The 24,829-nt window shown below is 39.2% G+C and overlaps 1 protein-coding gene and 1 long non-coding RNA gene across 10 annotated transcripts in view; one reads left to right on the top strand and one right to left on the bottom strand.

Annotated features, from left to right (window-relative positions):
• The window catches only part of SH3BP2 (SH3 domain binding protein 2), a 64,705-nt gene extending 40,990 nt beyond the window's left edge, over nt 1-23,715 (top strand). For all 5 annotated transcript variants that reach the window (XM_045019524.1, XM_045019522.1, XM_045019525.1 and 2 more), the window contains 12 exons: nt 7,077-7,216; nt 8,369-8,471; nt 11,464-11,581; nt 12,138-12,208; nt 12,848-12,933; nt 14,549-14,617; nt 15,225-15,867; nt 18,144-18,252; nt 18,931-18,986; nt 20,314-20,395; nt 20,703-20,762; nt 21,171-23,715. In XM_045019524.1, coding sequence (XP_044875459.1) covers nt 7,081-7,216; nt 8,369-8,471; nt 11,464-11,581; nt 12,138-12,208; nt 12,848-12,933; nt 14,549-14,617; nt 15,225-15,867; nt 18,144-18,252; nt 18,931-18,986; nt 20,314-20,395; nt 20,703-20,762; nt 21,171-21,308 — 1,671 coding nt within the window. In that variant the 5' untranslated portion in view covers nt 7,077-7,080 and the 3' untranslated portion in view covers nt 21,309-23,715. The remainder of the gene's footprint in view (nt 1-7,076; nt 7,217-8,368; nt 8,472-11,463; nt 11,582-12,137; nt 12,209-12,847; nt 12,934-14,548; nt 14,618-15,224; nt 15,868-18,143; nt 18,253-18,930; nt 18,987-20,313; nt 20,396-20,702; nt 20,763-21,170) is intronic.
• LOC123371709 overlaps nt 1-24,829 on the bottom strand; it is a 56,925-nt gene that overhangs the window by 22,850 nt on the left and 9,246 nt on the right. For 4 of the 5 annotated variants that reach the window (XR_006579914.1, XR_006579916.1, XR_006579915.1 and 1 more), the window contains exons 3-5: nt 18,071-18,202; nt 14,866-14,983; nt 3,776-3,837 (exon numbers count right to left, since the gene is read on the bottom strand). This is a non-coding gene — a long non-coding RNA (uncharacterized LOC123371709). Of the gene's footprint in view, nt 1-232; nt 387-3,775; nt 3,838-14,865; nt 14,984-18,070; nt 18,203-24,829 lie in introns of those variants that run through there. The other variant, XR_006579918.1, reaches the window with a different exon arrangement.

Here is a 24,829-nt window from a genome sequence, read left to right as displayed (position 1 = left end):
GTCCCTAGTCTCTCTCTTCCTATAATACTGACTGGACTTCCACAGCGTTGACAGTATTGGTAATTATACTTTTTGACAGAACCGTTGTTGAAAATGGAGGCAGGAAAAGGATTAACTTGAGAAAATTAAATTATGTTGCGTATCAGATTTTTATTAGAAGTTTCAGTCTGAAATGGATTTATCTAGTGGAAGAGCACCTGAGGTCTCTGCAAGATTAGAAAATCCAGTTTTAGGAACAGAAAGTAAACGTGTGGCTAGGTTAAGCTGAAATGGTAGAGTTTTGTTCTGACATGCTGAGAATATGCTGGTTTTCTTCTTTCCTCAGTAACAGTGCTCTTGGCAGCCTGGCTGTGTGTATAGTGTTGTCTCACTCTTGACTAGGCCACCTGTGAAAGATGGAAATCTCAATTGTCTTTCCCTCTATCTTTATTTACTGCAGTATTCCTTTTGGTCTATTATTTGTACGTTCAAAAGCTTCCCAACTGAGATCTCACTTTTCATGGGTGTATTGTCAAGGTGGGACTTAGATGAAATGCTACAGTACGTGTAATATTATGGCACTTCTTAAAATTCTCAAACATAGTGTCTGCTGAGACACTTCTGAGAAACTGAACTCAGATTTAATGTTTTGTGCTGTAAATTTGAGAGGCCGTTTTTCATTTGCTGACCAAATTGATCCCCAGTGTTTAACACAGGGTGTAAAGAGTATCATGGAAAGCTAAAACATCCAATATAATCTTTGGTTGGTGAAAGCTCAGAGATAAAAGTAACATGGTTTTTAGGCCTGAATCCTGCAACCCACCACTCAAAGTGGTACCAGACCCTACCATAACAGATGCAAAACCTGTAAACATATCTTCACTGCTACTATGATTGATTAATCCCCCCCGCCCAACACACCCTTCAAGATCCATCAGTCCAAGGTATACCTCTCACTGTGTGTAGTGTGCCCATCCAGTGCACTAAATGCCCCAATGACAACTAGGTGAGTGAAACCAGACAATCTTGAATGAACTTGCACAGAAAAATGATAAAAGACAAAACAACCGTATCACCCATGGGTGAACGCTTTTTTATAAAATCACTCCATGTCTGACCTTTCCGCAAAGGAAACCTGCACAACACCATCAAAAATGTGCCTGGGAACTTAAATACATAATTTTACTAGACACTAAAAATAACTGGATTTATGGTTTACTACAGTAATCTGTGATGTGTTAACACCCCTTTTGGCTGGTGACTGAGAGGTGTTAATGGGCCACTTTAACTGGAATGGCCTCTTAGCACGTATTCTACCTACTTATGCTAAACAATCGGTTCCATCTTGTATTTAGCTGTGATACTCTGAGTACTTTCCCCAAGCCTAAAGAACAGCTCTGTGTAGCTTGAATAGGGGGACCAGACGGCAAGTGTGACAAATTGGGATGGGGGTGGGGGGTAATAGGAGCCTATATAAGAAAAAGACCCAAAAATCAGGACTGTCCCTATGAAATTGGGACATCTGGTCACCCTAAGCTTGAAAGCTTGTCTCTCTCTCCAACAGAAGTTGGTCCAATAGAAGATTTACCTCAGTCACCTTGCCTCTCATGTATGCTGTTATGGCTTCACATGTGTTGGCACAAACACACTGTAGCAATACTTTTTTGTCCAAATAACTTCTCAAGTAATCCATCACAGCAACTGCAGCTATGTTCAAATTACCTGTGATAGAGACTCAGATTAACCTAACCCATTAACAACCTATCTAGAACCTGTCCTGGAAAACGATCCCTGACTCTCACAGACCTTGGGAGGCAGGCTGTCCTTGCTTACAGACAGCTCCCCAACCTGAAGCAAATACTTACCAGCAACTACACACCACACCACAGAAATACTAACCCAGGAACAAACCCCGTTGCTTATTCTGTCCCTATATCTACTCTAGCAGCACCATCAGAGGACCCAACCACATGAGCTACACTATCAGGGGCTCATTCACCTGCACATCTACTAATGTGATATATGCCATCATGTGCCAGCAATGCCCTTCTGCCATGTACATTGGCCAAACCAGACAGTCTCTACATAAAAGAATAAATGGACACAAATCAGATATCAGGAATGGTAACATACAAAAGCCAGTAGGAGAACACTTCACTCTCCTTGGACATTCAGTAACAGATTTAAAAGTAGCCATCCTTCAACAAAAAAAAGTAAAAAACAGACTTCAAAGAGAAACTGCAGAGCTACAATAAATTTGCAAATTTAACAACATTAATTTGGGCTTGAATAGGGACTGGGAGTGGCTGGCTCACTACAAAAGCAATTTTCCTTGTCTTGGTATTGACATCTCATCATCAGTTATTGGGAGTGGACCACATCCACCCTGACTGAATTGGCCTTGTTAACACTGGTTCTCCACTTGTAAGGTAACTCTTCTCTTCATGTGTCAATATATTTATGCCTGCATCTGTAATTTTCACTCCATGCATCTGAAGAAGTGGGGTTTTTTTCCCACGAAAGCTTATGCTCAAATAAATTTGTTAGTCTTTAAAGGTGCCACTGGACTCCTTATTGTTTTCGTGGATACAGACTAACACGGCTACCCCTCTGATACATTAATACTCAGTTCATTTACTAAAAACATTGCAAACTCTATTTCTAATTGGCGTCTTGCAAAAGAAGAAACCCTCCGCATGTGTTAAGTACTTGCTCTAGGTAGAGTATAACTAGGCTGTGGGGTATGCTGGAGAGTAATGTGACCACACTGTGCTGTGTTTCAAAGAAAACTCTTCAGTATTGAAGGCAGTCCTAAAAATTACTGTTCCTGTGTTCTTCCCCAGCATACTATAGAGCGCACATTCTTCCTAGATGAAATGGGATTGTCCTGGAAAGTCCCTGAGGAGCCAAGTAGGACAGGGACAAGGCCCTTCCTGGTGTGCTTTGATTGTCTTTGGATCAGTCTCAGTACTACTTCAGTTGGGGAAGGAGGTGTGTTCAGTGGCCACTCTGTTTTCATTTTCAGTGGGGAGGGGAGCAGGGTGGGTTGTTTTCTTGGCTTGGTGAGAGTGATGAAAATTAGGCAAAAAAATTCATCTGTTTCTTAAAAACAAACACTTGTTGCTGTTACAAGGAACTCTCAGAATGAGCTGGGGAAAATTCTCTGAGTAGCCTCAGCAAGAGGCCCTATTCTTATCCTGGTTATACTTGGTGTACAGCTGGAGTAGTTCCATTGACTTTATTGGAGAGACTTTGTCCTTACACCACTGTAACGGAGGCCAGGTACACACTGCAGCTTACATCAGTGTAAGTGATGTCTATTGGGTGCAAATAAGCCACCTTCCTGAGCAACGTAAGTTACACCAATCTAAGCACCGGTGTGGACAGCGCTATGTTGGTGAGAGAGCTTCTCCCGCCAACATAGCTACCGCCGCTCGTGAGGGCTGGAGTAATTAAGTTGACAGGAGAACTGTCTCCTGTCAGCTTAGAGCATCTGCACTAGCAGCGCACCTAAGGTGACCAGACAGCAAGTGTAAAAAATTGGGAGGGGGGTGAGGGGTAATAGGAGCCTATATAAGAAAAAGACCCAGAAATCGGGACTGTCCCTATAAAATTGGAACATCTGGTCACTCTAAGCGCACCTCAGATCAGAACCTGGCTCAGAGTTTCTTGTCTTGGCCTGCTGTCTCAGGTATTTAGACGTGTAACCATAATCTAAAAAATGAGGTGGCATTCCTTGTCTATTAGTGATCTGAGAGTTTAATGTGCTCAGATTATAAATCATACAATGACTTACTGCAATAACTGCCAACTCCAGCTGGGATTTGAAAATCAATCTGTTCTTTGTCTCTTCTGTATCTGCAGTAATAAAGATCCTGCAATCAGAATTTTTCTGACAGTTGTGTCCATGAAATCTGAGGCAGAATAGAATCTAGTGCTCTCTTTTTCATAGATATTTTTGGCTCAGTGGTATTATCAAGAGTAGTATTAGAAAAATGTAGTTCCTCCCCCCCCAATAAAGTAAGCAGGTGTGATCTGAAGATATATGTGGGGCTTTAAATTGGTCAGTTACATTGGTGAGACTTTCATTAAAGTCAGTGAGTTTATTCCAGTTACATTAGTGTAACAGAGAACAGACACTATCCTGTTAAATAGAAAGATTCCATTTTTACTTAATCTTTTTTTTTAAACATAACCAAATCTCAGGAAATTTCATCAGTTTGACTTCAGATGATTTCAATGTATATTTTGACCGACATGTTTGTCATTTAAAAAAAAAAAAGTCAGTTCCGGATTTCCCCTTCACACCCTTCATTTTAAGGAAATCACTCCCATGATGACACTAGAGTGTTGCAACATTTGGGTTTCTACAGCCAACTGAAAAATGAGTTCACTTTCCCATGCCTGTTTTTCAGCTTCTGTGGTATGGACAAAAACATTTGACACAGTTTTGATTTCAGTTTGCAGGAATAACTTCTGTGCATAGTGCATCTCTGGCTCATTAACACATAGCTTTTATCAAAGATCTCTAAGAGTGCAGTGGGACAAGTCCTCTCATGATGAGGGACCAGTGAACTGGGTAATGGGTGGGGGAGAGGCTTCAGTGGAAGGTGGAGCTGATAACATATGTGCAGAAGAGGAACTATTTCAGTGAGAGTGGGAAAGTATTTGGGGCAACTGTGGGAGTTCCTGTTGTACTAGTGGAGCCTATAGATAGAGGGCTAATGGTGGTGTTAGAGTTAATCCATCATGGCTCCATCTGTTGTCTTGGGTTTGAGACTAAAAACATGGCAACCCCCAGCCCTCCATCTCTCAAACCCTTCCTAAAAATAGAGGGCAAAAACTAACCTCCATTCCTGAGCCCTAGGCTGCTTAGGAAACTAGCACTGAATTTAGCAGACAGACAATGCAAGTATGCACAAATGCATAATACTTTGTAAAAATGTTCTCATCCAGGGCAAGTTTAATTGCTCTTGAGGGAGAAGTAAAATATTACTGGCTTTTCCGCCATCATTGTCAGCACAGCGGGGAGCTGGCAAGTAGGTTGGATCCTGCTCTGGTAACTTTTTAATGACCATTTTTCAAGGCAACATAAGGTGGTGTCACTCAGTGGGGAGAGTGGGTTATGGTGAATGTGACCTGGTCAAATCAAATCCACAATGTAGTATTCTGTGTGACATTTGTGTGCGCCTTGCTTCACCACTGGGGGCTGCCACAGGCTTTGGCACATAAGTTAATACATCACTGCCTCAAAGAAAGCAGGACATATGCATGGGAGATGGGGCCTCTGTGGAAGTACAGGGAGGAAAGGTCAGAGAGAGAACAAGTGGAGCAGCATGGACTGGTGACCTTCTGAGTAAGAGGAAGGGATTCTGGGAACAGCGAGCTGAGTAGATTGGGGAGTTTAAGGCTGGGATAGAATTAGAACAGAGAGGGAACCGCGTAATGAGGGAGACTATTAGGAATACAGAGATACTGAGTGGATGGAATAAATGAGTGATTGGGGGAGTTCCCTGGGGAAGAGTTCATTACTGAGGTTAGATACCTCCATAAATACCTAAAATATAGCCAGGTGGCCATGGGTGGGGACAAGAGCTGGTAAGATAGTTGGTTCCATTCAGAGTGCCTGAGAACCTTGCTCTCTTTTGACAAGGAAGCTAGTAGGGTACTAATTACTTGTGGTGCAGCTCACGCCTATGGTTTCAGAGTCACTGCTGTTACCTCAAACACTGGTTCCTCTCTTGTTTCAGAATAATTATGATTTTATGAAACATGGATCAAATTCTTAGTGGCTCGGTTTGATCAGAAAATTAGTATGGAAAGAAAAAAGTACCCACTGTACATGCGGTGGGAAAAAAGAAGCATGTACTGTACTACTGCAATGAATCATTCAGCAAAAACAGACTCCTTACTCTTTTCACAATGGGTACTTTGAGTCACCAGGTTAGGCTGAAGGGAGTTTAATTAGTGAAATTATATATGTGGGAAGCAGGTTCCTAGGTTATAGACTGACAGTGTTAGCATTTTTTTGTGGAAAAGATGTAGTAAACAGGATCCTTTACATTTTTAGTTCTTTCTGCTCCGAGTCCAACATCTGTTCAAGTCACAAACAGCTTGAAATCAACTAATAATAGCTGAGGAACTTCAGCAGTTCATGAGCCCTGCTCTCTCCATTTGAGGTCCTCTGTTCAAGCCTTGGGAATAATACAGCATTGTATGTGAAGGTCAAAGTTTCTATTCAGTTCATGGAGGGTGTTCTCAGTACTAGATAATTAAGGGATTTATCCAAGCCCTGCACAATGCCTTTTATTGCCAGTTGAAGAAAGAAGGGTCTCTTTGTGATTATAACCAGGCTGATAAAACTAGTTATTAAGGAACTAATACTCTGTAGCCTGTAAACTGTATAAGAAGGAAGAGCAGAAAGAGCTGTAATTGCTAGGATACTCAGTGCAGCATGGCAGCAATAATTAACGTATGCTGCCATTAAATGAAACGTCGAGGGAGGGTGAATTTGAGTTTGATTATATCCTCACTTTATTGCATGTGACACTAAAATCAATGTTATGTAATACATGCTCTGGTTTATAACAGTATAAAGAACTATGATAAATAAGAAGTGAGGTGCACTCCGTATTTGAATCACAGTGTCACTTCTTTGTATATTGGGGGTAGATCTTAACCCTTCCGGCAGCAAGGCTATATACATTATTACTGGAGGTAACAGGATATTAGGCAAAAGACAGTGGATAACTCTGAAAGACTTATATTTGGGCCTCTGGGTGGTTTTTTTTTTTTCCCCCATGGAAATGTTTTCACTATGTGTTGCTACAATGTGAAGTTAAACATCTTCTCTGGACCACTGTCATTACCTCGGTGATGTGTACAAAAATAAACAGGGACTTTCTGCACCATATTTTTTTTATACACTGCAAACTTCCTGAAATCTCTGAGACACTAGTTTATGCCACATACTTGGCTGCTATACTGTTAGTTATTTCCTTAAACATGTTTTCCAAACAAGCTTCCTTTCTGAAAGTTCATTTCTTAAAGCAAAATATACATATAATGCGAAACACATTTTTCATTCTAAATTGCAGAACAATGGCCACAGAAGAGCAGCACTGGCCAGTCCCAATGAAGGCAATTGGAGCACAGAACCTACTGACAATGCCTGGGGGAGTTACTAAGTCAGGATACCTTCACAAAAAAGGAGGCACCCAGCTGCAGATCTTAAAATGTAAGTTGGGGAGGATATTAACTGGATTGCATCCAATTGCTTTAAATGTTTGCATTTGTGGACAGAGAGAGGCAGGCAGGCAGTGTTACCGTGTTTTATAATGAAGCTTCCCCTTTCATGTGTTTTGTTCGTATTGGATTTAATTTTACAGTAATATCTTGCTGAATTAATTAAACACCCTAAAGATGATGCTTGCTTGTTTTGGAAGATTAAAATTTTTAGAGGGGGGTGGGGTGAGGATGTGCATTTGTTTCTTCCCTCTAGTTTGTTGGATTTGGATGTCAGTGCCTCCAAAAAATAAGATTGAGAAATGAATCTACTTTCTCTCCAGTGTACTTGGAATACCTCATTTATTTCAAACATTTTGGTCCATTATTTTCAAAACAAAGTTCTAGTCAACTTCTTGTCCAGATTGGAATGTATGAAATCTATTATTCTGAACTCCCCCAAGCCCCCAACCGAAAGATTTAGAGTAAACATTTTTTCATATCCGTAATTGCTCCTGGAATCCACATACCTTTTAAGGTAGGAAATTCAAGGCTGTGTGTTTGTTTTCTTAATTTTTCTAGGAAATACATAAAATATATTTTCATTGTAACAGATATGAAAAAAATGCTGCTTGTGATATAGGAGGGAGGAACACTGGAATTTGATTTTTTTTTAAACCACTCAGTTTTATTGCCAACTTCTCTAACTATTTACAGGCAACGGAGGCTTCATTCTGGTTTTGGGGTCAGTGTGAACATGTTTTGAGTTTAGTTTCAGTCTAGAAGTGTGGCTTTTTTCAGAGATCGGTTATTACTGGCCTTTGGTTATGTTTCTTGGATGTGGTTTCGGTTGCAATGTCATGCTAGCGCTTTCCTCCACTAGAGAAATGCAGGTATAGGTCAGCCTTACATCCTTTGAAGTACCTCCCCACTCCCTTTCAGAGTAGCTGTCTCTTAAATGAAAAGAACTGACATCACACTGCATTCTGATAGGCTTCTGAGTTGACTGCAGTATCATGTGACTTGTCATTCAGTTAACTGATGATGTTTTTATAATGATCTATTAAACTAGCCAGAACTATGTAATTCGGACAGAATTGTTTGAAAGTGCTTAGTAATTCACTCACTTTGAGTTTATTTTTTTCCTCCCACCTTCTCTTTCAAGGGCCATTGAGATTTGTGATTATCCATGAGGGATGTATTTACTACTTTAAGACTAGCACATCTGCATCTCCACAGGGTGCTTTCTCTTTAAATGGTTATAACAGGTGAGTGGTACAAAATGTTTATATTATACACAGACGCTGTTTAATGATGAAAGCATGACTTTTACTTAAGTTCAAGAAACACTGACTCAGGAAAAAGTAACTTTTTCTGGGTATGCAGATTTTGTTAATTATAGTTTCCTTAAAGAACATTTAATGCACCCACAGTGACATTTCACTAAGGATTATTCCATTCACTCCATACAAATAAGATGGTAATCAGACAGTTTGGAAAGGGATCTTGGGGTTGCCTTTTCAAGCTGCAAACTGTTGGCATTACGTTATCTGAATAAACTGTTGTGTCAACATAAATACCCTTAGAGACATAGGCTATGTGCCAAAGGCACATGCTCTTATAAATACATATTCACTACAGATGGTTACAGTAATACTGCTTGTGTCTGTGTTTAATTCAGGGAGGAAAACCTACATTAACTCCATAGTACAGGCAGACTTCTCACTGTTGCTGTTAGTGTTACACCATATTGCAATGTGAGATCTCTGCTCCAATAGGTAATATGTTTTTCCTTACTAGAAGATCATATTCCTTTCACCTTTTACCATTTATTCAGAGAAACTGTCAAAATGCTAACAAATAGGATCAACTTGATTTCTGATTTACACTGATAGATGTGACCTTTTTGTTTTTGGCAGATGCTATCACAGTCCCCATGTTTTCTAATTATCTTAATCATCATCTGAAAATAATAGAAATACTTTTGGAGTTAACTGATTCAGCAGTGCCAGCCAATGTTGCCTCCTTATAGAGGGCATGCTATGAAGGAAACAATACAAAACCACCCATATGAACATAAACAAGAGAATATGCATGGAAAAATCTGTAACCCATCTAGCTATGTATGTGATATGTAAATTAAATATTTGTTTTTAAAATCAGTGATGACAAATCTAATTGACACATTCTTTCAAGCTGTACAGTACTGTCAAAATTTGATATATCTGTACAGAGTATATATGAGTCACATTAATAAATCAAAACTGATTTAGAAAAACAGCACTATAGTTACTGCCAATACAAGACCAAACTGGATACAGAATCTGGAGTACATTGCCATGTTAGTCTCAACCATTGAAATCAAGATCTGCTATAGGAATTATTTTGGGGAAGTTTTATGGCTTGTGTTTTACAGGAGGTCAGATTGGATTATCACAATGGTCCCTTCTGGCCTTGGAATCTACAGATCTAGGAATTGTATTATTTTTCTACTGATTCTTCACTCTAATGCCACATACGCATTCTCATACTTATTTGTAGGGGATTTTCAGCCTTAAAGTACTAGTAATGTGTGACAGTTCTTCAACAGTGCACAGCAGTGTTAAACAACTCTTAAGGGAAAATGGAAGAAAACACCTTATCCAATTAAAAGTGCACAGAGAATTTATATAAACAGAATAAAGTTAACTGAGTTGAAATTTGGCCATGATATTAGGGTTAACAACCCTGTTCGTGTGAAATATAGCCTTGGAACTGTCATTGACATGGGTGATGTATTGATTTATATATTTATATTACACCCCCCCCCCAAATTAGGGCCATATTGTGCTTGGTGTTGTATAAACCCAGACGTAAACACTGTCCCTGCCCCAAATATTAAATAAAAAACTTACAATCTAAGAAAATGTGTGCAACTCTCATTCATATCAATGGGAGTTGCACGTGCTCGTCTGAAAAGAGGATCTGGGTCTTTGAGTAGACCTTGGTTTTATATCTCACGTTCAACAGTCCTGTGTCTAAAAGAACAGGAGCATTGGGTTCAAGTGACTCAGAAGGAAGAGTGATGTCACTTGACTCAGCAACACCAGTACTAAAGCACCGTGGGTATTTTGTACACTGACTTCCTTATGACTTTTATTAGTAACAGAACATGTTCCTGTTGCATTGTTAACCTTTTCTGTGCAAACTGCATGTCAGCAAACTGTAGCCTAGAGTTTAAAATTAGACAGGGAATCTAGAAAGATCTATGGCCAGATATGCAAAAGTGTTCTGCAGTCCTCAATGGCAGCTGCTGTGCGTTGGCCAGATTTAAAAAAAAAAAATTCAACTTTGCTGCCTAAATGAGAGCAGAGTGCTTCTGAAAATCTGTCCCCGGGGTTCAAAATCCAGCTGGTTCAGACTCTAGGAAAGGGTGTTCTTTAGAAGGAAAATAGCATTGAAAAGAGGTGGGGGAACAAAAAAAATAATTCCTAATGAGAGCCATGAACTGTGATGGTGGTCGTAAGCCTAGTTCCCTTTGGCTTTTGTGAATACAAGTATTTTTTTCAGACTACCAAAAATCTTAGCACTGAGAGCCCCAAGCCTCTTTTTCTCTCCCCAAAATCCCATGTTGTGAATTTGTAAGTGATTCCCATGTGAGGTGTGTCTGAGTTGTGCACCTGAGAGTAAGGTCTTACCTGGTGAGGAGAGAAAAACAGAAACAACTCTATCTAACCGAGCTCCTCAAAGAAGCTGAATGACACATGTCATTAAGCATCAGTTGTTTGAAAAGGACTGTCTTACACTAAAATGAGTGGAAAGGCAAAATAAGGCCTAAAGTTGTTATTAGTTCTCCTTTATGTTCATGGAAAAGCAGTGTCATGAATTTCCCTTGTGAGGACACCTGAAATGAGGAGCTCAACCACACAAATGCCTCCTGCCATGATATAAAATTGGGGTACACTAATATAACAAAATTAAAAATCTATAATGAACACGTTTGTTACAAATGTAGCAGGTATCCTTTTTGGTGATTTTGCTAGTGAATGATCTCTCCCTTTCTCTTTGGCTAGCATCCTTCATTAGCACTACTCTTTCCTCCATTTTCATTAGATAAATACTGCAGATGGCACTATGGGTATTAGATTATCTTTAGCCTTTTGGCGAAGTTGATTTGAAGGGCCATTTTGTAGCTGAGCATTAGGACCCTACATTTACCTGCACAACAGAAATAACTGCATTGACTAGGCTTTTTATGCTGTTGCTTGTTCTGTTTCTCAGGGTTATGCGGGCAGCGGAGGAGACAACATCAAACAACGTGTTTCCTTTCAAATTAGTTCATATTAGCAAGAAGCACAGGACCTGGTTTTTTTCTGCCTCCTCTGAAGATGAAAGAAAGGTGAATAACTTCCCATGACCCAAGAATATATTTCAAGAGATGGGGGGGAAAATGAATGTTTTCATAGGAATTTAGCAATTGGGTGCCTAATTCTCTTAATGTGATTTGGGCACCTAGCTCCTTGGCCTCATTTGAAAAGTTCTCACTATTGTACTAATCCAAATATTGGTACAGCATTTCATGTCTTCATATCCTGATTTTTGGTTCAAGAAATAAACACTAAAAGTTTTTATAAACATGGAAAATGACTTTGTAAAATCCTTTCCCCATATAAAATGGGAATATTAAATTACCTAGCTTTCTAAGTAGCAGTTTGAGATCTGTAGACCAAAAGTTCAGTAAATGGTAAGTAACATCATTTTTAGACTGCTATAATATTTTATATGTTCAAAGCACAGGAACTAACAAATCCTTACTACACCCTTGTGAGTAACTAAACGTTATTATGCAGTCAAGCCATAATTGCTAGCACCTCCAGCCTTTCAGAGGGCAGACACTTTATACATTTCTTTACTAAAAGCAATAGAGTAAGTTTACATGAAATTGTTTCTTTTAGAACTGGATGGTCTCACTGAGGCGTGAAATAGATTATTACCATGACAAGAAGGAAACAGTAACAGATTTAAGGTATGTACCTGCTAATTCTAGAGTCACTTTCTTGATTCTTGCACTTTATCAAAAATTCCTTAGTAAAGAGCAAGGCCCTTGTTTTTATTAGGCATTGCTGCATTCAGCGTTTAAATCCCATTGAGGAGATTTAGACTCCTAAGGTCCTAAATCTTTTTTGAAAATGAGATTTGGGCTCCTAAATCAGTTGGCCTTGTGATGCTGAGCACAGTAACATCTAAAAAAAACCAAAACACCTTTACACATCTGGGCCCATATGTTTCTAAAGTTGCTTCCCATTCTTTGCACCTGATGACAAAACATGATTTTTTTTGGTTGTTTTATTACCATTAAACAATAGCAAGTACAGTAATTCCTAACTATGTCTGACTTTCTTACTACATAGGTTGTGACATCATAACAAAAAATCAACCTTTTATAAAGAGAACTTAAAATGTCAACTTTATAAGTCCTTAAAAATGAAAAGTATTCATTTGGCTGTTAATTGAAAAATGAGACTACATCAGTTTTTCTGCTGCTTTCAGTATTCTAATACGAGCACTTGCTAATGTGCTCTTAACCTGAATAGCTAATGTTAAATCTCATTTAAGGCAACAGTGCACCTCTTCCTATAAAATCCTTTTCCTTTTCTTTGTGTAGTGACTCTGGTTCTGATGCAGACAGTTTCTATGGCTCAGTAGAACGCCCCATAAATATCAACTATTCTCATTCAACAGAAAATGAAGGTGAGACTTTAATTTTGAATGTTTCCCTCTTTTACTCCTTATCCTATCAATAAATGAGACTTTTTGATCACTCCTTCCTCCTCAAACCACTCTGAGTTTGCAGCACTTTCACTGGCTTAAAAAAATTCAAATAGCTCATATATCATAAGAATGTGTGGCTTAGTATGTATTACAATAGAAAATTGTTAATGCCTATGATAACATTACAATACATGCAAGGTTTCAGTAATTGTAAAATAAGGGTCATTTGGGGTCAGATTCTGAGAGATGCTCAGCATCCTAAAACCCCAGTGAAGTCAGTGGCAATTGAAGAATCAACCTTACAGGGGTTGCTGAGCACCGTAAAAGATTGTGCTCTTAGTAGTTATTCATCAATTTAATGTCAGAAAGTCATTCTCCTAGCCCATACATCTGACTTAAGGGTGGATGAAGACACTTCTTTTTGGAATATTCAGCCATGTCTGTCTGCCCTATATGGGAATGCCAAATTATCTTTATTAAAGCTGACAATGAGAGTGATTAAATCCCCTTTACTTTTACAGGAGCCACTTAGAGCTATAATCACTTAAATATAATATGTTCTAAAAATTTAAAAAGAAGCAATGCAGTGAATTATGTGGACTTTTAGCATGACTTTTTATAAACCACCTGCTTCCGGCACAGACTGTAAAGTTAACCCATTAACCAAGCAGTCATTCGCGTTGTATTAGAATATTTTTGCATCTGGAGGAGTCCTCCTTTCACAACTGAAAAAGGAATGAGTTGTTAGGGCCTCATAGACTAGCTGGGTTGAGTAGGCCTATGACAAAGACACTGGGTATAATTTTCAATGGGACTTAGGCTTGTAAGAGTGTGTCTACACTGCAAACTCAGGGGAAAGGTGAGCCTCTGGGGACGATGCTGAGAATGGAGTTTCAAAAGCCTTTGTCACTTATGGAATGTCTATACTGCAGGTAAACACCTGACTTGAGCTGCAGGGCTGTAAAACTCCGGTGTAGCCCAGAGTCTGGAACTATCCCCATTCATAGGGTCCCAGGCCCAAATGTCATTACTGCAATTTTAGAACCCTGCAGCCTGAGTCAGCTGACATGGGCCAGGCATGGGTGTTTAACTGCACTATAGACCTACCCTAAGGGCATATCTACACTTATCGGTAGATCGAGTGTCAATTTACTGCATCTGGTGAAGACATGCTAAATCAATAGGAGAGCACTCTGCCATTGATTTGTGTACTCCACCTCCCCGGGAAGATGCTCTCCCATCGACACAGCGCAGTGTAGCCACCGCGGTAAGTGGATCTAACTACATCAACTTCGGTTACGTTATTCACATAACTGAAGTTGCACAAGGGCTGGTCTACACTACCGCAGTAAATCGATCTAACTTACACAACTGTGGAGAAAGCTGAAAGTTGGCGCTTGTGGTTATATTCTGAGTGGAACTAGCCAAAACGACTTAATCTTCTGTCTTGTTTTTTCCCTTGTAATAGAACCAGAATTTTATTAATTAAAAAAGTCGTCTTTTTTTAAAATGAAAATCAGCATATGCATGTTCCCTATGATCTGATCCCAATGAGTACTTTACAGTTTTAAACACATTTTAATTTTATGTGCAGATTATGACCAGGAAGAAGATGAGGAATCTTACTTACAGCCAGATTCTACGGATTTCGTTAGACCAGATGGTAAGACAATATTCACCAGTCACGATACCCTTTAAAGACCTCAGATAGAGGTGACACTCATGTGAAATATAAAAACATCTGTAGGCTGATGCTTTAACTCAGTATGCTTGAAGCGCCATGGGTAGTTACAATAATTGTGAAGCAATGCATAAGTGGAACCTTATCCTGAGAGGTACTCAATGTCTAAACTCCCAGTGAAACCAGTGGCAGTTGAGGAAGCCAAGAACATTAGAGAAAGTGCTGAGTACCTTTAAAAGATGTGTTTCTATCCATTGTCAGCCAGCTGAATATTGGAAGGTCTTGCTGCCAGTCCATAGGTCTGTCAAAGGGATGGATGATTCTTTTCAGCATAGTTCTCCTTCCATCCTAACATGGGCAAAACACCCAATGAAGTTAATGTGCTTGTGCCTGAGTGTAAGGAGTGCAGGGTTTGGCCCTTAGTAAAGTCCAGAATTGTGTTTCAAAGGTAAGTGTCCATCTGGCACTGATAGGCGCTCTAAAATATCCTAAATCAAGTAGAAATTTCACTTCAAACAAAAGGAGAGTAGAATCTTATTTTAAACTTTAAAATTTAATTCCTCATGTTCTGTGGGGTTTTCTTACACAGATAACATGATCCTCCCACCAGCGTACCCGCCACCTCCAGTGCCTCACATCAGAAAAGTTGCCTATCCAGAGACAAGGATGCACTCCTTCGCAGGCCAGCCCACAGGGCCTATGCTTCCTCCACCACCTCCTAAAAGAAGCTTACCTGATATAAAACCAGAGGGCTGCTTAAATATAAGGGGAGAATCCCAGTTTCACTGCAGAAGTGAATCAAATCTAAAAATACAGCCATCAAGCCGTAGAGTAAGTGACGTACCACCGCCGGTTCCCCCTATGCCTCATCTCAAAAATCCCGCCTGTGTCAAAGAGAGCTGCTTGCCATCAGCAGAGAGTCTACCTCTAGCCCGCATTTTAACACCCAGTGACGGATGTGAGAGGCTAAAACAATTGAATCTTTCCTCACGGGCCCCACCTCCATTACCAAGCAACAAACCCAAGCTATCAGAATTAACGGAGAAGCCAGTGGAGGCCAAAGTGCCAAAAGAACGCGGCAAACCTGGGATGTTTATTCCACAAGTGCCAGTGGAGACCAGAGCACCAAAAGAACATGGCAAACCTGGACTGTTCGTGCCACAAGTGCTGCCTAAACCGCCTGTGCCTGTATGCAAATCTAGATCAGAGAAATCTTTGCTTCCCCAATTACAGTAAGTATGAAAACAGATCAAACTTTCTGTAGCATATTTACCAAATGATATCTCTGATACTTAGTTCATCAGGTCTAAGTCAGCATTCTCCCTCTCCCCCAAGCTTTGCAGTAAAGTTACTGCACATTTTTGTAATGTTCATCAGTGAACGTAAATAAACCAATTCTTAGTTTTACTGTTGTACACCAACTTGTTATGATACTTCTCAAGGGGATATAGAACAGATGCAGTTTGGTTGACTGTAAGTCATGATACATGTAAGCGTGATCCAGGATGACATGAAGAAGATTGAGGTGTTAATGCCTGTTTTGCTTCAGCCTTCCCTAAAAAGGTTAATGGTCACCAGATACTCAACACAATCAACATTTAATTAAGAACAAGGGGGAAAAAATGCAAGCCAAAACAGGGAAAGATCTAAATATTCTTTATCCTGATAACTTGGATGTATTCATGTTAGCAGGGCCTTATGAAATTAATCCTAGAATACTTAAGGAACTAGCCGAAGCAGTCTTGGAACTGTTATCAATTTTCTTTGAGAACTCCTGGAGGATGGATGAGGTCCCAGAGGACTGGAGGAGGGCAAACATAGTACCTATAGTTAAAAAGGGGAATAAAGAAGATCCTAGGAAATTACTATAAGGTGGATACAAGTCTGGTTGAAAGACTGTACTCAAAGTAGTTAATGGTTAGCTGTCAATTTGGGTGGGCGTATGTGTCCCACAGGGATCAGTCCTGGGTCATTTTCATTAATGACTTGGATAATGGAGTGGAGAATATACTTACAAAATTTGCAGTTAACATCAGCCTGGAAGGGATTGCAAGCACTTTGGAAGACAGGATTAGAATTCAAAAATACCTTGACACATTGGAGAATTGGTCTGAAATCAGCAAGGTGAAGTCAATGAAGACAAGTGCAAAGTATTTCACTTAGGAAGGAAAAATCAAATGCATGACTACAAAATGGGAATACCTGACTAGGTAGTAGTACTGAAAAGGATCTGGGGGTTATAGTGGATTACAAATTATATATAAGTGAACAATGTGATGCAGTTGCAAAAAAGCTAATATCCTATTGGGGTATATTAACAGGAGTATTGTATGTAAGACACAGGAGGTAAACGTCTCGCTGTACTTGGCACTGATATAGCCTCAGCTGGAGTACTGTGTCCAGTTCTGAACACCATACTTTAGAAAAGATGAGGACAAATTGGAGAGAGTCCAGAGGAGAGTAACAAAAATGATAAAAAGGTTTAGAAAGCCTGACCTATGAGACACAGTTTAAAAAAAACAACCCAAAACTTGGGCATGTTTAGTCTTGAGAAAAGAAGACTGGGCGGGGTCTAATAAGTCTTCAAATATGTTAAGAGGGCTGTTATAAAGAGGACAGTGATCAATTGTTCTCTATGTCCACTGAAGGTAGGACCAGAAGTAATGGGCTTTATTTCCAGCAAGGGACGTTTTAATTAGAGACTAGGAAAAACTTTCTAACTATAAAGGTAGTTAAGCTCTGGAATAGGTTTCCAAGGGAGGTTGTGGAATCCCCCATCTTTGGCAGTTTTTAAGAACAGGTTGGACAAACATGTCAGGAGTGGTCTAGGTTTACTTTGTCTGCCTCAGCACAGGGGGCTGCACTTGATGACTTCTCAAGGTCCCTTCCAGCCCTATATTTTTGTGATTCCATGTTTAAAAATTGCTACAGTAAGGAATCTGTCAGGAAGTTTTATGGTATTCCCCTACTCTCTTCAGGGTGTGAATATGTCTGATGTTCCTTATGAGACATTATATAGTCTTATCTGCACAACATTTCAAAACCCTGCAACAAACTGGCTCTTGGAAATATTTCAGGAATAAGTATTATACAACCTAAAGTAAAGCACATAAGAACAAAATGTATCTTGTCTGTGTGAGGTTATGCTGAAAAGATACAATAGAGTCCTAAACTGTAGCTGGTAAAAAGCCTTCACATCAGGATTTCAACATGAATGGAAAAACTAGCTTTACGCTCTTAAAGCACACACGCAGGCTCTTACAGAGAAGGAAATTAATGCTCCAGTGTAAGTACGTTCTTTAGTAAGGGACTTGGGGTATATCTGCAAAAATGTCCTTAAACATGAAAGCCTCTATGTCCATCGCATTGCTCAGCAGTTTTGAAGTGAATAATAAAAACTGTTAAATGACAAATAAGGAACTAACAGAAACTCACATCTGGTTCTGCATTTATTGTCTCTTAATGCTTTTTCTGCAGAAACGTTCTTCAGTTTTGTTCTTTCTTCCAGGAGATCACCACCAGATGGGCAGAGTTTCCGAAGCTTCTCATTTGAGAAACCAGCATTACCTTCAAAGCAAAACACGTCTGGTGAAGATTCAGATGAAGATTATGAAAAAGTAAGATCAGATGGCACATTCCTAAAGAGAAAACTTCTACGTTTTAGGGGGTTGTAAATTTGGGCTTGAGTCAAGTCTGTAAATTAGGAAGGAATTAGTAACAATACTTCACATCAGAATGCTGCTCCACTGCACTGGCCAACTTTATGAGAGCTGGTAACAGATTTTGATTCTAATGTCAGATATGCAAGAATGTATTAGCACTTTTGAAGGAGCATACACTAGGGAATAATAATGTAGTAACAAAATCAGGAGACCATATGTGTAATTTAATTATACAAAATATTTGCTGTACAGTAGAAGTTACCTGTAAAGTTTGGGCCTGAGTTTAGAGAATCCTAGGTAGCTGCAGTATGTCAAAAGGGGGAAGGGATAGTTCAGTGGTTTGAGCATTGGCCTGCTAAACCCAGGGTTGTGAGTTCAATCCTTGAGGGGGCCCACTTAGGGGGTCTGGGGCAAAAATCAGTACTTGGTCCTGCTAGTGACAGCAGGGGGCTGGACTCGATGACCTTTCAAGGTCTTTTCCAGTTCTAGGAGATAGGTATATCTCCAATTATTAATTTATTAACACTTTGCTTTGTTTCAGTTATTCCAATCACCTTTTTAAAATACTGATCATATAATTGCTGTTTACCTTACTTTACACATTTTAATTTTTTTTAAATGTTGTCTTAACAGGTTGAGCTGCCTAATTCGGTATTTGTCCAGACCTATGAATCCATTGAAGTAGAAAGGTAAACTTCTCTTTCAAAAAAAAAAAAAAAAGTTGAGTTGCTTATAAATCCTCAAATAAAATTGACCTGCAGTCTAGAAAACCATACTGTGAGAGTTAAGACTAGTAAATCAAGCTGAGATTTCTACTGAACGCATGAAGTAATTTACCATTAGTTTGTATATAAATAAAATATTACAATTCCTTTAAATTGATAACCAGTGGCCTCTAGGAAGCTAATTAAATGTTAAAATATTGACCATAAAGTAATAATGCATAAAACTGATACCATCATTGGGCTTTATATCCAGAGTACCCTGCTGGGACAATGAATTGGACTGGCTTAGGGTTCTGTAGAACTTTTAAACTCTAGATCACTGGCTCAAATGCAGCCAGACTGGTAGTGACCAAAAGTCATGACAATGTGATGGCCATTTCATGACCTATATGAAATGAATGTGATGATCTTAGTTCAGTTCCCAATGGACAAGTGTCCTCAACAACAATTGCTACCATAAGCTTGTTGGCAGTCCTCAACAGAGAGGCCAATGATAGAAAGTATGCGACTGAATCCCTCCAAGTAAAAGCTGGAGAATTGGGGAAAGGGGGTGCAGTATGAGAAAATTGCACTGCTCCTGCCTGCTCTATTATTATTTATTTATGGTACCATCCAAAATATGCTAGTGAGTTTTGAATTACTCAGGTAGGTGATCCAAGGATGCTTTGAGAAGCTGATAATATAAAGAGAGACAGGGACATAGGTTAGGAGACGGGGAACAACAGGCAATTTGACTTAAATGTAACTTGATTCACTGGTCTGTGGAGAAATAGAGACCTTCATGCTTCAGTGCTACCAGTCAGCATGTTTCATGAGCACAGAATCCATTAAAAAAAATTGAGTCAAAAATATTGTGCAAATATTAATCAACTGAGATCTTCACACCATCCATCTTAGTAAGGAAATTCAGATTGGGAAACTGAAGCAGAGAGTCTGTGATGTTTCGAAGACCACACAGCAAGCTGGGGAGAGAGCAGAGATGAGAGACCTAGAGTTCCTTTTTTCCAGCCCATGCGCAATCCACTAAGACATCGCTACCTCCCTATACACTAGTTGCTTAAGGACCCTAATGAGTCTTCCTAAATGATGAGGTTCTATTAAGTGTCCATTTCCATCGGTCTGTGAAACTGCCTTCCCAGCCTTTAATCAATTCTTAAGCTAAATCATTACAATCACTGAAATGATGATTTACATTAAGGATTTTGAGATGTAGACATATCCATTCTATCCCAAATCTGTTAAGTTTGTTAGTATTTTCTGAATGTGATATTTACTTTCCATATTATTTTAGGATGTTCAAATCTACCAGCCCAAGAGGACATCCACAAAATGGATTATACTGTATTAGGAATTCATCTACCAAGCCTGGAAAGGTAACTCACAATAGGGGAGCCTGTGCTATAAGTTAATTAAATGTAACTCCCATTTAATTGTTACTTGCAAATTAATGATATTGGAGTTTAATTACAGTAATGTATTTAGCAATTTAGATATGCTCTTTTTTAAAAAGGGCATAAGTAGGTCTGAAGCAATAACTGTATATCCTAACTTGCATAATGCTCAGTTATTTGAAATGTACCTGATTCCTCAAAAAAGGTAGTTTTGAGTTTTTTCTTCATAAATTTGTTAGGAAGACTTTTTTATGCGTGCTGAATGTAATGTTGCATTTTCTTCTTCAAGGTATTAGTTGTATGGGATGAATCTGCTGAGAAAGTGAGAAACTACAGAATCTTTGAAAAGGTTGGTATGAATGAAATATATAAAAAGGGCGTCTATGGTATTTACACCTGCTCTAGATACATCATACAGTATCAGCCTAAGGCTTCCCGTTACCTCCAAACACTCCCCCCTCTTTCAAACCCCCCCTCCCAAAAAAAAAAAAAGTACAGATAGGCCTGAGCTGCAAAAATCAGATCTGGATTTAGAGCCTGAGCCTTCCATGTATGAAGACAGGGAGTCTATAGTGATCAGATCCAAATATGATCTTCAGTAAAATTACAGGGTGTTTGGATCCCCAGGTTTGGTTTGGGCTTATCATTTATGTGACATGAGCTAGTCACGTATATAATACTTTGCAAAGTAGTGGTCTGTTTGAAAGGGCTTCATAGGTGCCATTGATTACAGATGTGTTTTCTATCCCTACAACAGGATTCACAGTTTTACTTGGACTCAGAAACCATGTTCTGGAACGTTGGAAGTTTGGTTGAATACTACTGCACCCATGTCTTACCCAGCCATGACAGCTTGATTCTCAAATGTCCTTATGGTTACTGTGGACCAAGGTGACACGGCCTGCAAAATTAACTGACTGTAAGATCAAACACACTGTGGAAAAATGGGCACTTAGAGGGATGGTAGTTTTTTCCCCAAAATTAAATAGGAATTCCCATGCCACTGGGTTTGATTTCCTGAACTTTGCACACAGAGACTGTTTCTGCCATTTGTTCTCCCACTGCCTACAGACTTGCATTTAAGTATCTCGTTGATAAGCTCTTCCAAACCAGACTGCTGGATTTCAGACCCTCGTTACAGCTCTTCCTGTGAGAAAGGGCTGATCTGGCTATGCTGTGAAAGGTATTTACAAGACGTGCCTTTGAGGAGCTGCTGCTGCTACTTTCCTAATCATGTGGATGTGAAGTTGGAGGAAGGACCTGGCCAAAGAGGCGTTGTGGACAAAACTATTAGGAAAGGAGAACTTTTGAAAGAAAAGCACTGTCCATTTGTGACAGAGAATACTAATTTTCTGACTCGTATTGCTCCTTGAGTCAGTACTGGTGCTTGACTGAGATTTTGTAATAGTTTATAATTAATCTGTAAATAACAAGGATGCTTATGGCAATGTGCTTGGTTCAATGTGGATATAGGAAATCAAGGAAGTGGACCTTGTAAGCCATGTCTTGCAGAAGGCCCATCTCTAACTCCTGCAGTCAGCCTCCCAGTGCCTGCAGTGGTATGCTCAGCTCTAATGGTTGGGTGTGGAGTTTTACATATTGCTTACTGATAACCTCTCTGAACAATTGTGGACTAGTATTAAGTTTGCTCCATCAGAAACTCCGTTCACAAGTTCTCAATCAGAAAGATAGTTGCCATAAAACAACTTTTTCATGTAAGTATGAAAGAAAAAAGGAGGGTATAGGCTGAAGTGGAGAATAATCTGGAGAGTAACCCAGATTGAGATTCAGACTTCTCCCATATCACCACTATCAAAGGCAATAGGAAGGATGGTAAATAATACATAAAACTTCTATTAAATCACTTGGATGAAATTGTCAGCACATCAAATTCAGTATATGTAGAGCACACTGGTCTACATTGTGTAAATCACAAATTGTTCTTTCTGTTGGTTTTAACAAGTCTATTCAGTTTGGAGTCCTTGTATAAAATAAAGTGCTATATTACAAATCATCCCAAACCTACTATTCTCACTTCCTGTCAACTAAGATGAAAACTGCAGCATTAACAAACCTATTAATCGTAGGTGCATGTAACTCTTGTTGACATATATTTCTGTAGGAAAATCCTAAAGCCATGGTGTTAATAGGAAGAGCGTCATTTCCGCATAACTGACTTTTCCAGTGTATGTTGTTTAACAAGGGGAGGGAGGGGAAAAAATACCCTACTTTAATGTCCTGTGTTTCTTAATTTTTGTGTCTCAAGAGTACTGTAATGGTAACGTTGTGATGAGCTCAAACTCCATAGAAGGAGAATAGAACTGATCCAAGTTTGTATAACATTTCTGAATCCAGATTGGTGAATAATCTCTCCTGCTGTTGGCTTTTATATCTTTATGCACACCAGGTTTTATTTCTGACACTGTTTCTATTTAAGTTATTTCATGCATTTAACAAAGCTGTTACATGGTAAGATTTTCTATTTATAAAAAGAATAAAAAGGGATCCACATTAGATATTACCTGTGATTGAATTCTCCTTTAGAAAAGAGAGATGTGATCTTTGAACTGGATTTGGAGCCAGAATCCTTGGGTTCAGCTCCCAGCTTTTGACATAGTGTATTGTTTTAGGCAAGTCACTTAATTTCTGTGCCCACCTTAAAGGACTGTTGTGAGTATAAACTAAGGCTTATATGGTGCTTGGAAAATGTAAAGCACTATGCAAGTGTTTAATATTATCTTTTAATAGGTTAATATTTGTGAAGTTTTAATGGGCATCCTCTGGGTTTCTCTGCTTCTCCTCTAATATGAAGAGCTGAATGTGAAGCTGTCAATCAAGTGTCTGCAAAAAGTAATTAGAGCTGCTTCTACTCTATGTGGAAAGAACTAGCATGAGAGAGGGTTGCTCAGAGGTCACCCAGAAAATGTTTTACTTTCAACCTCCGTTTTTAACAGATTTTAATTGAATGAATTCTGCCCTGTCTGAAAACAACTGACTAGGTCATACCAGACCATTGACACTTACAATATACTGTCTTGAAGGGAGCAGTTGGTTCAGATATAGAATTATACTAGCATTTTGTTTATTTCCTCCTACAACTAATATTATTCATCTCGAGTGCCTTAAACTGCAAAAGTACTTGCATAACCCAGTGTAGTAAAACTACATAACACTGTCTTGTGTAATATGTGAAATTTGCACACATGTAAATATTAATTTTCTATGAATTACTGTCAATTTCCTTGTGATAAACCTATGAATGTATACATTTGAGGTAAATAAATTTTTAAGACTAGTTCATACCAACTGTGTAATTTCATTGACCTACAATACACACGAAAAAGGAAACTTCTCCTTTTGTTGTGCTATCTTTAAGTAGCATCTGATTCTTTGATTTTGATTTTCAACACCATTGAGAAGTAATGTTGTATATGGAAACATCTTTCAGAAAATTACTATTTCAGCAAATAATTGTGCATCAAGAACAGATTAGACAAACATCTGTCAGAGACGGTCTGGGCAGGAGTGGACCTATGCATTTTGCAAGCCAGAATGGAAAACATTTTCAGCAACCCCTTCCCTCCATCTCTGCCGCGAAGCTAAACAAAACATGTCTGGCCAACCAGCAAAACTGAACAAAGATACTCCCATGGAAGTTGGTATCCTAGAACCAGCCTTGGGTCTAGGTATATTTAATCCTGCCTTAGTGCTGAAAGATGGGACTGGATGACCTCTTGAGGTCCATTCCAACTCTACATTCCTACGATTCTGTGATTATGGAACTGTACCGTATTGTGAGGTGCATCAGTAAATAAAAAGGGAAAAATCACTAAACATGGGGGCCTTAATGTAATTGAGAATCAGCCCAGAAAAGTGTAGTGGAACTGTCTGGATGCAGAGGTTATTTGATGTTCCTAAGGGAGTCCCATCATCTGTTCCATAATGGTGCCCCTAGCAGGAGACCCCCAACAGGCTACAGATTTGGCAGTTTGTTTAAGGGTCAGTCCCCAGCTGAGAGTATGTCACTGAAGGTGCTGTGTAAGTTTGAAAGCTTGTCTCAACAGAAGTTGATCCAACAAGATATTGCCTCACCCACCTTGTTCCTGTAATGTCCTGGAACCAACACGGCTACAACAATACTGCATATAATCATTGAAGTGAGGCAGTCTGTGCAGCAAAGATCTTGTCTAGATTCTATCACTCAGTTTGTGCTTCTATCAGATGTATTATACCAACTCACATACCACTGATTGTGCGTGTCAGTGCTAGCCACTCTCATTAAGGTTTTTGTTTTTTTTTAATTAATTTATTTTACCCTTGCATCCAGAAGTAAGCACTGAAATGCTAATTTCACTTAAGGACACAAAATGCTGTGCGATGCCTATAGCAGAGAGATAGGAAGAACATCTCTGTTGA

The sequence above is a fragment of the Mauremys mutica genome, chromosome 5, assembly GCF_020497125.1.
Source record: "Mauremys mutica isolate MM-2020 ecotype Southern chromosome 5, ASM2049712v1, whole genome shotgun sequence".
Lineage (NCBI taxonomy): Eukaryota > Metazoa > Chordata > Testudines > Geoemydidae > Mauremys > Mauremys mutica.
Note: the sequence above shows the minus strand (reverse complement) of the source record. Positions and strands in the feature narration are given on the sequence as shown.